This window comes from Caretta caretta, chromosome 10 (genome assembly GCF_965140235.1).
Source record: "Caretta caretta isolate rCarCar2 chromosome 10, rCarCar1.hap1, whole genome shotgun sequence".
In the NCBI taxonomy this organism is placed as follows: Eukaryota; Metazoa; Chordata; order Testudines; family Cheloniidae; genus Caretta; species Caretta caretta.
Window position 1 is genome coordinate 52,895,890 of NC_134215.1, and position 15,315 is coordinate 52,911,204.

A 15,315-nucleotide genomic window follows, 5' to 3' on the forward strand; every position below is an offset into this window, starting at 1 on the left:
TTAAATTTGGTCCAGAGAAACAAGACGTGGTAGCCTAGCTCTTGCTAATTCAGGGAAAATCAAATCAAAAGATGGAATCTTTGTTACAGGCTAATTCATGAGACTATCCTCCGGCATTATGATTCCTACTATTTAGTCTCCAGTGATTCTTTTACATACCTTACGTGACACCATGATTGAAGCCAAGTAAAATAATCACAATTATTAACCATGGGTGTTTTATTATTAAGGAAAAGAAAACTTTAAACAAAACAGACAAATGACAGAACACACTGATAAATGAGCTGTTTTGGTCAGTCTAGGTGCACAAGTGCATGCTAGCCCAATTCAAGCCCTAGAAGAACTTCCATAGATTCATACATGTTAAGGTCAGAAGGGACCATTATGATCATCTAGTCTGACCTCCTACACAACGCAGGCCACAGAATCTCACCCACCCACCCACTCCTGCAAAAAACCTCTCACCTATGTCTGCGCTATTGAAGTCCCCAAATCGTGGTTTAAAGACTTCAAGGAGAAGAGAATCCTCCAGCAAGTGACCCGTGCCGCACACTACAGAGGAAGGCGAAAAACCTCCAGGGCCTCTTCCAATCTTCCTGATACTTGTTCATTAATGATTTTGGTGTATACTGTATATTTTGTCCATGTTACTGTCTTTACTACTGTACAGATAAAGAAAGGATTCAGTATTGAGATATTGAAGCAGAGCCTATTCCATCTGTCATGATTTTTTTTTTTCCAACTGAATGCTTTGTGAAACATTTTTCAGGGGCACATATCAACATTAGTCTCCAGCACACATGGACGTCTAATACGAGTTTGGCACCTACCTTTTTTGAAAATTACAGCCCTTTAAATGTTTTAATATTCTTATTCTTCAATATAAGTATTTTAAATACGGCAAAAAGAAAAGGTATAAGCCTGTCTAATGACAGTGTTGACTTGTCATTGCCTGCCTAAACGTTCAACTCAAAATGTAAATATGGATTCTAGGTTATTGGCACAATGCTTCAGGCAGCATCACAATTTGAAGTGTTAAATAGAAAACAATGTTAGAGGAGAAGGGTTTCATAAAATCATTTCTTTGCCTGCTTCAATATTGTGAAAGCTGACTTCTTAATATGCTCTTACTTGGTATGTTACAGATAAACGACCACTTCACTTAATTAGCTCTTCAGATGGACCTGGATTAGACCTTTTGAAAGTGGAATATATCAAGGTACATGCTTACTATTTAATAAGTATTTATTAAAATGATCTGTTCAGTGTATCTGGTAACAAGTTAAAAATTTAGCACACAAGGTATAAATGACTGCAGTCTATACAATGCAATGGCTCATTCAATTTGTCTATCTTTAACCTTTTATAACATGTTTCCCTTTTAGGCTGACAAAAATGGTCCAAAATTTCAGTCAAGCTTTGACAACACTGAACAAACATTTCAGGTAAGTGAATTTTTTTCAAGTGTCTAGTATTAGACACTTTACTTAGCAGGTACCTGCAAGTCAAAACTCAGACTCATTGAAGACTAAGCCTGACTTCCCTAGGTAAAATGGTATGATCTTACCTCGTGTTAAGTAAGTTAAGGTAAAATGCTAGTAATGACAGGGCAACTTGTAGTTTCAGTAGGTCAAGTTGAAGCCTAGGCTCCTCCATAGTCTTACCTTGACCGGCAAACTGTTGTGAAAACTACCAGCTGCTTGGCCTTCACTAGGGTTTTAACTAGCTAACTCGAGTTATGAGTTAACACACCCTTCAACTCCATCCCCCTCCCCGCCACACCCAGTAGAGACAAGGCCTTGAAGTCCAGATTGCCACCATACCACTCCAGCCCTGCCCCTGACACATCTCTACACCCTGGGGTTCATAGGAGATGGCTATAACAGCTGCCCCAACCTAGGAAAATTCTCAGCTGCCCACTTAGGGCAGTTTTACTGTCCTTGTGTGCCACTCTGGCAGTGCAAAGAGGTCCAGCTCTCCCAGAAGCTATTAGAGTATGGATCAGAAGTCTCAGCTATTCCCTGCCAATGAACTGAAATATGTGCTTAAAAGCCTTAGTTCAGGCACCAAACATTTTAAAATGACTAGATAACTGTAACAATTGGCGGAGTGAGCAAGCTCTGTACTAATGGTTTTTTCCTCCACAGTACAAGAACAAGGAGGTATTAAAGTTATAAAGGAACAAATTTAAGTATGTGAAAAGGAAATACATTTATTGTGTGGTACTCTCAATATCTGATGTTTGGGTGAAATGTCGGAAGAGATTAAAACAACCTGGGGGGAGGGAGGGGAGGTTAAAAAAAATCTCCATTAACTGTGCCTGAGATGAAAAACGAGAAAGATAATCAGTTTTTTTACCATAGGGCATATTGCCAATTGGTGTCAGGAAGAAACTTTTTTTCCCTGGTGTGAGCTGTGACTGATGTAAGGAGTACCTTGGGGATGAAGGCATCTTCTTTTGAAGCATCTGCCAGTTACAGTCAAACTGAATATTTGACTGAAATGGTCAACTAGAGTGCTCTACGTTGGGTCTATGAATTCTGTTTGTTCCCAGTTTAGAAATGTTTTATATTTCTGTGAATCCTTCTATATATTGAGTTGAATTCTTTGGTACATATTTAGTGTTAAATCTTTACATTCCTTATATGAAACTGTCAAGATTAGTGAAAAGTGATAGAACTAGGCTTGGATACATCAGCATAATTTTAATGAAAATGAAGTTGTTATTGATGGTTCCCAGATTAATTTATCAAGTTATGGCCTAATTAAACTACCTCTCTTTCATCTTGTCTGTCTTTTTGTGTGTTTGGGACAACTACAGTGTGGTATAAGCCTGGCTAATACCTCTGGTATAGCACGGGATTTTTAGTAACATTCAACTGCAGCTTGCTTGAAAGGTTTATTTTGTCCAGCTGAGAACAGACAGTTTAATAATGCAAGTGTTCCCCTGAAGAACTTTCTGGGAAGGTATTTTCTGCATCTTCTGGTAATTAGTATTATGCATTTTCCCCAACAGACTAAGTTCTCAGGGCAACAAAGGTTAAGAGAACCAGAAAACTTAAACTTAAACTTACAAACTTAAAAAACAGATCAGGAAAAACTACTCAAAGAATATACTGGAGTCAACTAAAAGGGGGAAAAAAAAACACAACTAGTCGAGTATTTGATGTCTCTTTAGTTTAGTTGCATGTCACCTTGTTCTTGTATTGTGGGAAGATGAAGCCAAATACTTATTGGTGATTACATATCTGTGTTATTTTCTTATATAATTGTCACCCTGCAAGCCTAAATCCCAACCCATTCAGCAAGTCTACTCATGGAAGTGATCCACATGCTAAATGAATGTTACCTGTAGCTTTACTTTTTGTGATTTGGATTCTTTTGTTTTAAACAGGTGGCCTTTTCGTCATTAAATTTTCTGCTACATACACAGGCCCTTCTCTCTACTATCAATTTTCTAACAAGTGTTATTCCATCAAGCAGTCCAAGTGCTGGTGACATAGGACACTTGCAAACACAAGGAGAAAAGCAGCAAAAAGATACGAGTGTGAAGAAAGGTATAGTTAATCTTTTTGGCGAGCCTAATGTTGTTCAGTGTGTTATGTTGGATTGAAAGGGTAGATTTAAATTGTTAGACATTAATTTAATTTTAAAAATTATTAAAATATTTAGTTTGCAGAAACAAGAAATGGTAGACAAGTTCTTACTAATTTTCTTTCACTGCCAACTCAGAGGCATCCACTGTTTAGTCACAAGAGTTATTTTACATCGCTTAGGGGACATCATGATTAAGGCCAAGCAAAATAATGGCAGTTATAAACTATGGCTATTTTGTTATTGAAGTGAGGAAAAGAAAACATTAAACAATACAAATGATAAACTGGTTATTTACATTACAATTTGTGTGGTATCTCTTTCTGTGGAAAGCTTTTACCAGAAATTACAACCCTGAGAATGAACACCTCTTAGGTATGTTTTCCTCTTGGTAAGTTAAAACTAAAGTATATTTTTCCTGAAATTATTGTGAATCCTTTCTTTAGTATATCCTTAGATAAATAATGTTCATAGATGGGGAGAATTTTGGTTAAAGGCAGGATGTCCCATTGTTTGTTAATATATAACCAGTTTATATATTAATAAGCCAGTTTATAGTTGGCAAAGTAAGTGATCTTTACTGCATCTTATGAAACTGAAGAAAATGTGGAAATCCAGTTACTTAGAAGAAGCCATTTAAGGAGCAATCTTGAGACAGGCCAGTTAGCCAAAATTAAGACTCTTAAATCCAATTAAATCCCACTGAATGTCAGTTTACCAATGTTTAGCCTCTGTCTTCTCTCCAGGAATGCAAGGTTTAACCACTTGGTGATTAACAGGAGAAACTTAGTCGTTTAAGTATCAGAGAGGTAGTCATCCACAGAAACAACAAGGAATCTGGTGGCACTTAAAGGCTAACAGATTTATTTGGCCATAAGCTTTCGTGGGTAAAAACCCTACTTCAGGATTTTTTACCCACAAAAGCTAATGCCCAAATAAATCGGCTAGTCTTTAAGGTGACACCGGACTCCTCGTTGTGTTTTTTTTCCGTCTCTTATAACATTTCAGTATTACCAAGAAAATCATGACAAGAGTTTTAAAGCTAATCCGTTGGCAGTCTCTTAATGTCCTCTCACTAGTCCAGGTTGAAGTAGTGGGGCTGTTTCCTTGGGTTGGTTTATTGAGGTTTTTTCCGTTTTCCTTACGTAGGTTGCTTATAGAGGTGGCCAGGATGAGTTGTGGAGTGCTTGTTGTCTAAGTAGTAGGGTATGTGTGCGCACATGTGCGTGCGCTCACTTCAGAGTTTTTTATAGCCTTTTCTTTATTTTCATGAAATGATAGAACACACCTTTTTCATACTTCTTTAGCTTTAAATTGGTTATCACTTTTTCATTGGCTCCATGCCTTTGGGGTTGGCTTAGGTGGCACTTTCAGCTCCTGAATATGCACTTTGTATTATTAATATACAATATTATAGCAGGGAAGATCCAGAAAACTTTTTAAAGTTAGTTTTAACTCTTTTATTTCCAGTCAAGCATTAATAAAATTGAAAGAGTACCTCAGATAATGGACAGAATACAAAGAAATTCTCTTTTCAAAAAGTACAAATGCTCCTGTTTTTTGATCAGTTTTGATTTCTCAAGAGTCTTTTGAAATTAAATAATTTATTGAAAGTCTTCAAATTAAGTTGTTGCTTCTATATGATCATTTTTGGAAAGATGATTTCTCGTCTTCTTGAGTGGGTTGAGAGTTATTGGAGCACTGTCAGCAATTAATTAATTTCTACATTCCTATAAACATATACTTCAGTGACTTCTTACATGAGTAATTAGCTTAGCCTCAAATGACGTTGCTATAATTGTGCATAAAACATCTGATTATTAATATATCAATGAAATTAGGAAGATATTAAATGAAGGCATTCATTTAGATACAAAATATTTGCAAATGTGCCTTTTAAGAGGCTTATGCCATTGTAAGCATTGGAGAACCAACAAAGGTTTTCATCTTTAAGTGGAAACATGAGTTAGAAGTAATCAGTATCTTCTGTAAAACGTTTCCCACCATAAATGTTCTTCAGGTTCAAGGAATGAAGACTTTAATGTGTTTACTAAAGAAATGAATTTCAAAAAGGATATTTCTAGTTTTATTTGTCAGAGTTTAAATTCATGTTTTTCTTTGAAAAGAAAAGTGGGGGTGGTTGGTGTAGGCCCATTTTACTTCTAGATTTATTGCTCCGATAACATAGTCTTGCATTCCTTTCACAATTAGGTTGCTTCCAAAAAGTGTTTACGTGGTTTGTCTAGTGTTGGCTGTATTTGGGAGATTAGAAGCAGAAACCTTCCTTAATGTCTCTGATTAGCTTCAACATTTTGTCACATAATTAGCTAAACATGTGTATTGTTAAATTTCCCAAACTCCTGGCTTTAAAACTCCTGTATCCAATCTTAATGGTCACTAAAGGGTTCAATCATGCAAGATACTAAGCACTCTGGCCCTGACCCAGTGAACAAGTTAAGAACAAGTACTTAACTAATGGAGACTATTTGCTCGCTTAAAGTTAAGTAAGTGCTTAATTTGTTGGATCAAGATGCAGGAGCATTGATATGATCTAAAGATAGGTGTGGCAGGCAAAACACGTAGCCCTGGTCTACGCTACGAGTTTAGGTTGAATTTAGCAGCGTTACATTGATTTAACCCTGCACCCGTCCACACAACAAAGCCGTTTTTGTCAACTTAATGGGTTCTTAAAATTGATTTCTGTACTCCTCCCCGACAAGGGGATTAGCGCTGAAATTGACATCGCCGGGTCAAATTCAGGGTAGTGTGGATGTAATTGGATGGTATTGGCCTCCGGGAGCAATCCCACAGTGCTGCATTGTGACCACTCTGGACAGCACTTTCAACTCAGATGCACTGGCCAGGTACACAGGAAAAGCCCCGGCAACTTTTGAATTTCATTTCCTGTTTGGCCATCATGGCATGACCATGCAGAGCTCATCAGCAGAGATGACCATGGAGTCCCAGAATCGCAAAAGAGCTCCAGCATGGACTGAACGGGAGGTACTGGATCTGATTGCTGTATGGGGAGACGAACTCCGTTCCAAAAGACGAAATGCAAAAATATTTGAAAAAATCATGCCCTTGGAGGAGGACAGAGGCTATCACAGGGACCCGCAGCAGTACTGCGTGAAACTTAAGGAGGTCAGGCAAACCTTTCAAAAAACCCAAGAGGCAAACGCCCGCTCGGGGTCAGAGCCCCAGACATGCTGCTTCTATGATGAGCTGCATGCAATTCTAGGGGGTGTCCCTACAACTACCCCACACCTGTACGTGGACTCCTGCAAGGGAGTCTCACGCAACAGGGATGAGGATTTTGGGGACAAAGAAGATAACATGCACCAGGCAAGCGGAGAAACCATTCTCCCCGACAGCCAGGAACTATTTATCACCTTGGAGCCAATACCCTCCCAACCCGGGCTCCCGGACCTTGAAGGCAGAGAAGGCACCTCTGGTGAGTGTACCTTTGTAAATATAATGCACGGTTTAAAAGCAAGCATGTTTAATGATTAATTTGGCCTGAAGACTTGGGATGCATTCACGGCCAGTACTGCTACTGGAAAAGTCTGTTATCGTGTCTGGGGAATAGGGCGGAAATCCTCCAGGGACATCTCAATGAAGCTGTCCTGGAGGTACTCCCAAAACCTTTGCAAAAGGTTTCTGGGGAGGGCAGCCTTATTGCATCTTCCATGCTAGGACACTTTACCATGGCAGGCCAGTAGCAGTAGAATCATTGCATAAGAAAGCATGGCAGCGTGTGGTCCCGGTGTTTGCTGGCATTTATCTCTCTGTCTTATCCTCAGGAGAGTGATATCATTTGTGGTCACCTGGTTGAAATAGGGGAATTTTATTAAGGAGACATCAGAGGTGGCTGTTCCTACTGGGCTGTTTGCCTGTGGCTGAAAATAAATCATCCCCGCTGTTAGCCACCTGGTGCGGGGAGGGGTGAAGCGATCATCCCAGAGAATTGGGTGTGGGGGCGGTTTAGTTGGGTTTGTGCTGCACATTAACTGAAAAACATCAGCCCCTCCTTTTAAATGGCCATTGTGTCTTTTTCAGTTTTAATCTCCCTTTTTTCCTCCCGCAGCTGCAAATGTTTCAACGCTGCAACTAGCATCTCCGTCCCAGAGGCTAGGAAAGATAAGAAGGTGAAAAAAACGCACTCGTGATGAAATGTTCTCTGAGCTCATGCAGTCCACCCAAACCGAAAGAGCCCAGCAGAATGCGTGGAGGCAGACAATGGCAGAGTCCAGGAAAGCACAAAATGAACACGAGGACAGGAGGGACACGCGAGAGAATAGATGGCTGGAGCAACAGGAGAGGTGGTGGGATCAAGAGGAAAGGTGGTGGCAGCATGATGAAAGGAGGCAAGATGCAATACTGAGGCTACTGGAGGATCAAACCGATATGTTCCGGCATATGGTTGTGGTGCAGGAAAGGCACAGACCGCCATTGCAACCCCTGTGTAACCAACCACCCTCCTCCCCAAGCTCCATAGCCTCCTCACCCAGACGCTCAAGAACGTGGGGCGGGGGGGAGGGGCTTCTGGGCACCCAACCACTCCACCCCAGAGGACTGCCCAAGCAACAGAAGACTGCACTTCAAAATTTATTGAATGCCAGTGTGGCCTTGTCCTTCCCTCCTCCCCTCCTCCACCACCTCGCTCGATGCTTCCCTCCTCCCTGGCTACCTTGGCAGTTATCCCCCTATTTGTGTGACGAATTAATAAAGAATGCATGAATTTGAAACAACAATGACTGTATTCTGCACTTGCTCAGCGTATAGTTGAACAGCTCCTGACTACTGTCCAGGGTGCCTGTGTACAGCTTCATGAGCTGTGGCATTAAAGGGTACACTGGGTCCCCAAGGATAACAATAGGCATTTCAACATCCCCAACAGTTATTTTCTGGTCTGGGAATAAAGTCCCTTCCTGCAGCCTTTGAAACAGACCAGAGTTCCTGAAGATGTGAGCGTCATGTACCTTTCCCGGCCATCCCACGTTGATGTTGGTGAAACGTCCCTTGTGATCCACCAGTGCTTTCAGCACCATTGAAAAGTGCCCCTTTCAGTTTAGGTACTGGCTGCCTTGGTGGTTGGGTCCCAAGATAGGGATATGCGTTCAGACTATTGCCCCACCACAGTTAGGGAATCCCATTTCAGCAAAGCCATCCACTATGACCTGCACAGTTTCCAGAGTCACTACCCTTGATAGCAGCAGCTAAGTGATTGTGTTGGCTACTTGGATCACAGCAGCCCCCATAGTAGATTTGCCCACTCCAAATTGATTCCTGACTGACGGGTAGCTGTCTGGCATTGCAAGCTTCCAGAGGGCTATCACCACTTGCTTGTGAACTGTGTGGGCTGCTCTCATCTTTGTATTCTTGCACTTCAGTGCAGGGGAAAGCGAGTCACATCGTCGCATGTGTAAGGGCACTTTCATGGAAAAATTTCGCAGCCACTGGGAATCATCCCAGACCCGCAACACTATGCGGTCCCACCAGTCTGTGCTTGTTTCACTGGCCCAGAATCAGTGTTCCATGGCATGAGCCTGCCCTATTGCCACCAGGATGGCCAAATTGCCGGGGCCCGTGCTTTGAGAGAAGTCTGTGTCCATGTCTTCATCGTTCTCGTCACCACACTGCTACTGCCTCCTTGCCTGCTTTTGCAGGTTCTGGTTCCGCATATACTGCATGATAATGCGTGAGGTGTTTTACAATGCTCATAACTGCCACGGTGATCTAATCGGGCTCCATGCTTGCCATGGTGTGGCGTCCGCAGGAGAACAGAGTTGCAGGGGAAGCGGTGGTTGGATGACTAGTTTTGCAGACCTACTGCACCATCTGCTGCCAGGACACAACAGCTGAGCAGGCTGCATGCTTGCCGTGGTATGGCAAGACAAGAGCAGCCGAGCAGAGTTGCAGTGGAAGCAGCCCTGCGAGACCACCAGGAGAGCAGAGTGCCAGCGGAAGCGGTGGAAGACGATGGTCATGTAGAGGACCTGCGAGGTGGATTCATAGCATCAGGAGAGCAGAGTGGCAGTGGAAGCGGTGGATGACGACAACAGTTAGCAGTCCTACTGCACCGTCTGCTGAAAGCAGTACGGCGCCTGCACAGAAAAAAGTGCAAAACGATAGTCTGCCATTGCTTTCACAGAGGGAGGGGCGACTGATGAGCTGTACCCAAAACCACCCGAGATAATTGTCAAGGTTCATCCCTGAACTCTAGGGTACAGATGTGGGGACCTGCATGAAAACCTCCTAAGCTTATCTTTACCAGCTTAGATTAAAACTTCCCCAAGGTACAAATTAATTTTATCCTTTGTCCTTGGAATATCCACTGCCACCACCAAACTCTAACTGGGTTTACTGGGAAACGTAGTTTGGACACGTCTTTCCCCCCAAAAATCCTCCCAACCCTTGCACCCCACTTCCTGGGAAAGGTTTGGTAAAAAGCCTCACCAATTTGCATAGGTGACCACAGACCCAAACCCTTGGATCTGAGAACAATGAAAAAGCATTCAGTTTTCTTACAAGAAGACTTTTAATAGAAATAGAAGTAAAGGAATCACCCCTGTAAAATCAGGATGGTAGGTACCTTACAGGGTAATTAGATTCAAAACACAGAGAATCCCTCTAGGCAAAACCTTAAGTTAGAAAAAGACACACAGACAGAAATAGTCATTCTATTCAGCACAATTCTTTTCTCAGCCATTTAAAGAAATCATAATCTAACGCATACCTAGCTAGATTACTTACTAAAAGTCCTAAGACTCCATTCTTGTTCTGTCCCCGGCAAAAGCAGCATATAGACAGACACAGACCCTTTGTTTCTCTCCCTCCTCCCAGCTTTTGAAAGTATCTTGTCTCCTCATTGGTCATTTTGGTCAGGTGCCAGCGAGGTTACCTTTAGCTTCTTAACCCTTTACAGGTGAGAGGATTTTTCCTCTGGCCAGGAGGGATTTTAAAGGGGTTTACCCTTCCCTTTATATTTATGACAACAATGTTTTTGCCCCATCAGGCATTGGGAGCTTAACCCAGAATTCCAATGGGTGGCGGAGACTGTGGGAACTGTGGGATAGCTACCCACAGTGCAACCCTCCGAAAGTCAACGCTAGCCTCGGTACTGTGGATGCACTCCACTGACTCAATGCGTTTAGTGCATTAGTGTGGGGACACACACAATCGACTGTATAAAACCACTTTCTAAAAAATCGACTTCTATAAATTCGACCTAATTTCGTAGTGTAGACATACCCTTAGTAAAAAGGAAAAAAAATTGAAATGTTCGTCACCTGTGTTGTCTTCAGTTGGGCTTTTTATTCCTATATATGCTTGTTTAAGAGCTGCTTCACATGTGGCTCACTCAAACTTTGAGGTATGCCAATGGCTTTCTTTCTCTGCTTGTGGAATAAAAAGTAAGGCAGGATCTTAATCCTCATTGCAGGGTAATACACAGAGAGAAGAGGCACATGTTGCTTTCTGCAAGTAGTTATTAACTTAAGAGCTAGGTGCTGAACTAGAAAATGCAAGAATAAACTTTTTCTGACGAGACTTGCTGAGGACGTAGCATGTTTCTTTTTTTAGCCTAATGAAAATCTCTACGTGCTTCTGGAGCATAGGAGGAAAAGGAGAAATCCCTAGACAGTTGGTGACAGAGGCAACAGTCTGTGCCAGCTTCCCAAGAGCTATAAAACGTACATGGGCCAAGAAATGGACTACTCTGGCAGAAGAGCAGTCTAAAGCGGTTTATCAAGCTAATGATCTGTTTAGAGGTGATAGGTTCACTCCTTCTGCAGACCAGTAACAAAGTTACTGCACAGATAACTAACAAACTATGAGCATTTAAACTTCAGTGTTGAGCATTACTTTTTAACTATGTCAGTCAGCACTTTTATTAATCAACACAAATACTTAGTCTCAGATTTTAAGAAAATCCTTTCTTATCCAAGCAATAAAATTTAATCCTGAAAATAAGGCCACCTGTACATAGAAGATGTAAATTGATAAAATGCTCATGGGTTTCCGTAACTAGAAAATATTTATCAATCACCGTAACAACTCATATTCTATAATTGATGTTTTATAAACAAATTAGTTTAATTAACATTGACTGCACTTAAGCCTAATGTTGCCACACTTGATTTCTCTAAAATTGTTGATCCACCAGAGGTAGCACAAGTGGGTGTGCTACTTTCAAAAGGGCTCCAGGCAACTGCTGGCATTTAAAACATATCCTATAGACTAGATCTGAGTAGCTTAAAATGCTATTGGTCATCTGGAACTCTGTCAAGATTAGCACTGCCATTGATGGTATCAGAAATGAAGATGAACCAGAGACAGCAGTAGTAGGAGTTCTTAATTTAAAAAAATAAAAAGATTAATCTTGACTGGCCTCTGTCAAGCAGACAAAGGGAGTAAGAGCTTCAAAGTATATTGAAAACAAACAAACAAAATGCATTATGATATTCTTTGTTTTTACTTAGTAGTGACCAAAGCTGCCAAGGATAAGGAAGTTATTGACTTCAAGCTGTTTGCCAAGTTGGATTCCTTCTGTTTAAATGTGTGTGATGAAAAGAACAACATTGCTGAAATCAAAATACAAGGTAATGGCTTCTTTAGTAAAGAAAGTGATTACTGGACTTGTTAGTAAATTAGTGGTAGTTTCTTTAATTACTTTTTACCAGGTTATCAAGTATATCTTACTATGGAAGTGTGAACTTGAGTTCTTTCACTTTTTTGAGATCTATTTCTGGTGCCCCAGGTATGTATGCTGAAGCCATCTGGTGCCCCAAGTTTTAATTTTTTAATAATCACACGTGATGTAAAACATTTCCACTTTGTAATATGTAAATAAAGAAAATTTAGCTTACATTATCTGTGATGTCACATTAACACTTCCTTAACTGAATAATAATAAACAGCTCTTAAAAAGCATTTTTCATCCATAGATCTCAAAGCACTTTACAAAGGAGGTGAACATCATTATTCCCATTTAAAGATGGGGAAACTGAGGCACAGGGCAGTCAGTGACATGCTTGAGGTGACCTAGCAGGATTAGAACAAAGGCCTCCTGAGTCCCAACACAGTGCTCTGTCCTCTAGACCATACTGCATCCAAACACACAAATACAGACAGGAGATGAGGAAAGGGACGTAGGGAAGCAGTTCCATTAAACACAGATGTGGGTGAATTGCTGTGGTGTTAAGTCAGAATGGAGTTGATACGTTCTCTTGGCAGATAGGAACCGTTGTTCATAGACTTTAAGCAGGTGTCGATTCATCGCTCATTCTTCAGCCAAGTCACACTGTGCTCTTTGCCCGTCTTAAAGACATAGTTGTCACAGATGTTGATTCAAGGACTATTCATAAAAAGGTATAATTCATGATAAGATGATTCCTATTTTACTTGATCCTTGGTTACTTTTATGTATATAAACCATTTGTGACAGAATAATTCACCCGAATATCTTTAAATATTTGATTTGCTAAATTCTAACACTTTAAGGGGAGGCTTGAGTATGAAGCTTGAGACTCTGTAGCTGACTCTTAGACTTGTAGTTAAACTTTGTGGTACAATCTGCATTTGTATAGACATAACTGAAAGCAAGCAGCATGGGATCTGATTCTGAAGTGCAAAGAATGCACATCTCTATCTGCTGCTGGATAAAACGCATTTTTGTTAGTCAGTAGCAAGACAGAAAATAGAAGCTTGTTTCTCTTTAATACCTGCAATCAACATAGGAACAAAAATTGGCAAATGGCATACTTGTTTTAAAAATAACTTCTTCAGAGCTCTTACAGGAATTCATTTACTATCTATCATACATAAAACTACTAGACAAATATTTCTGAAACAAATAATGCTATTCGGTAATTTGCAGTAGCACTTGCCTCTCATTCTCTTGCAGGTGTCGATTCATCGCTCATTCTTCAGCCAAGTCACACTGTGCTCTTTGCCCGTCTTAAAGACATAGTTGTCACAGATGTTGATTCAAGGACTATTCATAAAAAGGTATAATTCATGATAAGATGATTCCTATTTTACTTGATCCTTGGTTACTTTTATGTATATAAACCATTTGTGACAGAATAATTCACCCGAATATCTTTAAATATTTGATTTGCTAAATTCTAACACGATAAGATGTTAGAGACACCAGGTGGGTGAGGTAATAATTTTTATTGGACCAACTTTTACAAGATATTACCTCACCCACTTTCTCTGTCTCGGGACTAGCAAGGCTATAGCAATGCTGCATACAAGATTTTGTGTGTAATATCTAGGTAGAACTGTAAAATGTGAAACCACTGGTAATACCTTTTTTAATGTTTATTAAGTAGTTCAGTGGGATAGCATTCTCTCCTTCAAGTAGGCTTTACATGTAGGTCTACAGTGGTGAAGGTTTGCAGGTCTTCATTGGTGATTCCAGAAATTGAATTGTAGGTGGTACTGATCTTGAATCACAAAAACTTCAATTTGGCACAATAGCAGTTATGATTCATGAGTCCCAAGCACCAGAATAGCCAGGGAATATTGCAGGTTTCAATAAAAGTGAAATTGCAGAGTTATATTTGGGCAGTTGCATAATGTCCTATCTTTGTGGCTCAAAACACTGAGTTTCAAGGGAAGTACGTTGACATGAAAACTTACTGAAAGTTTACATCCCTTCCCCTTGCTAACCTAATGGGAAGCATTGTCACAAATCAACAGATGGATTTAAGGCTCGCATTTGGGAGATTTTTATAAAATATGGATAATTGTATGTTTCCTAAGTTTTGCTACCAGTTTCCTTCTTGCTAGTATATAACTATATAAATAACTATAATTATTTCACCTACTGTGGTAATTGTCATAATTTTCACATTTCAGATCATTATGCTGAATTGATTACTGTTTGTACCCCTTTAAATAAAAATAAATAAGCATTTAGATAGGAGTAATATTGGGTTGGTTCTTAATATTTTGCCTACAAGATTGAAAATGACATGAAAATCCAGCAACATGTAACTTGCAACTTCTCAAGGAAGAAGATCACATAGTTCCCAACAATCTTATTTGTCTTACTGCATATGGAGTTACATTAAGACATTTAAAGGTGTGGTTAAAACAATGGAATAATAGAACATTCTAATTGTTTCTCTCCAAACATTGAACTGCACTGCTATGTTGTCATCGTTGATTGCATCTTCCCCCTTTAAAAAAGGAAAAGAAAAAGAGGAGGAAAAAAATGACCAGAGATCGCAGATTTATTTGAAGAAGGAAAGTCAAATATATATTTTGATTTTTACTCTGACTGCACATACATCATTTTAAAATTAGACTTGCTTTTAAGTTGTATGCCATAAAGAGCAAAAATTACAAGTATCACAGCTCCAAGTTTGACAGAAGTGTGGGGCTTTTAATGCCTCCTTAATAGTACTGGAGATTCAGAGGACTTTGTGGGGGAAAAAATTATTATAACGCAAAACAAGTCCGAGGGGATCAAATTTTGTCTGCAGGTATCGTCACAAAATATCCGTGTTGCGTACATAGATAAATGAGGAAAATGGTATACTGTGCACAGACAGTATGTTGTCACTATATTCCATAATTTCTTGATACTTAACCAGTTACTCTTGGACTTAGAATGCAAATCAGTTCCTTATTGATGTTCTTGCCAAGATTGAAGATTAAATGAGGACAAATTAGTGGATTATTGCAGTGCTGTGTGAATATCTGACC

General features: G+C 40.1%; 1 protein-coding gene across 1 annotated transcript in view; it reads left to right on the forward strand.

Annotated features, from left to right (window-relative positions):
- The window catches only part of VPS13C (vacuolar protein sorting 13 homolog C), a 188,529-nt gene that overhangs the window by 65,446 nt on the left and 107,768 nt on the right, over positions 1–15,315 (forward strand). The window contains exons 29-33 of the mRNA XM_048868093.2: positions 1,146–1,219; positions 1,386–1,445; positions 3,395–3,557; positions 12,081–12,197; positions 12,863–12,966. Of these exons, the coding sequence (XP_048724050.2) occupies positions 1,146–1,219; positions 1,386–1,445; positions 3,395–3,557; positions 12,081–12,197; positions 12,863–12,966 (518 nt within the window). The remainder of the gene's footprint in view (positions 1–1,145; positions 1,220–1,385; positions 1,446–3,394; positions 3,558–12,080; positions 12,198–12,862; positions 12,967–15,315) is intronic.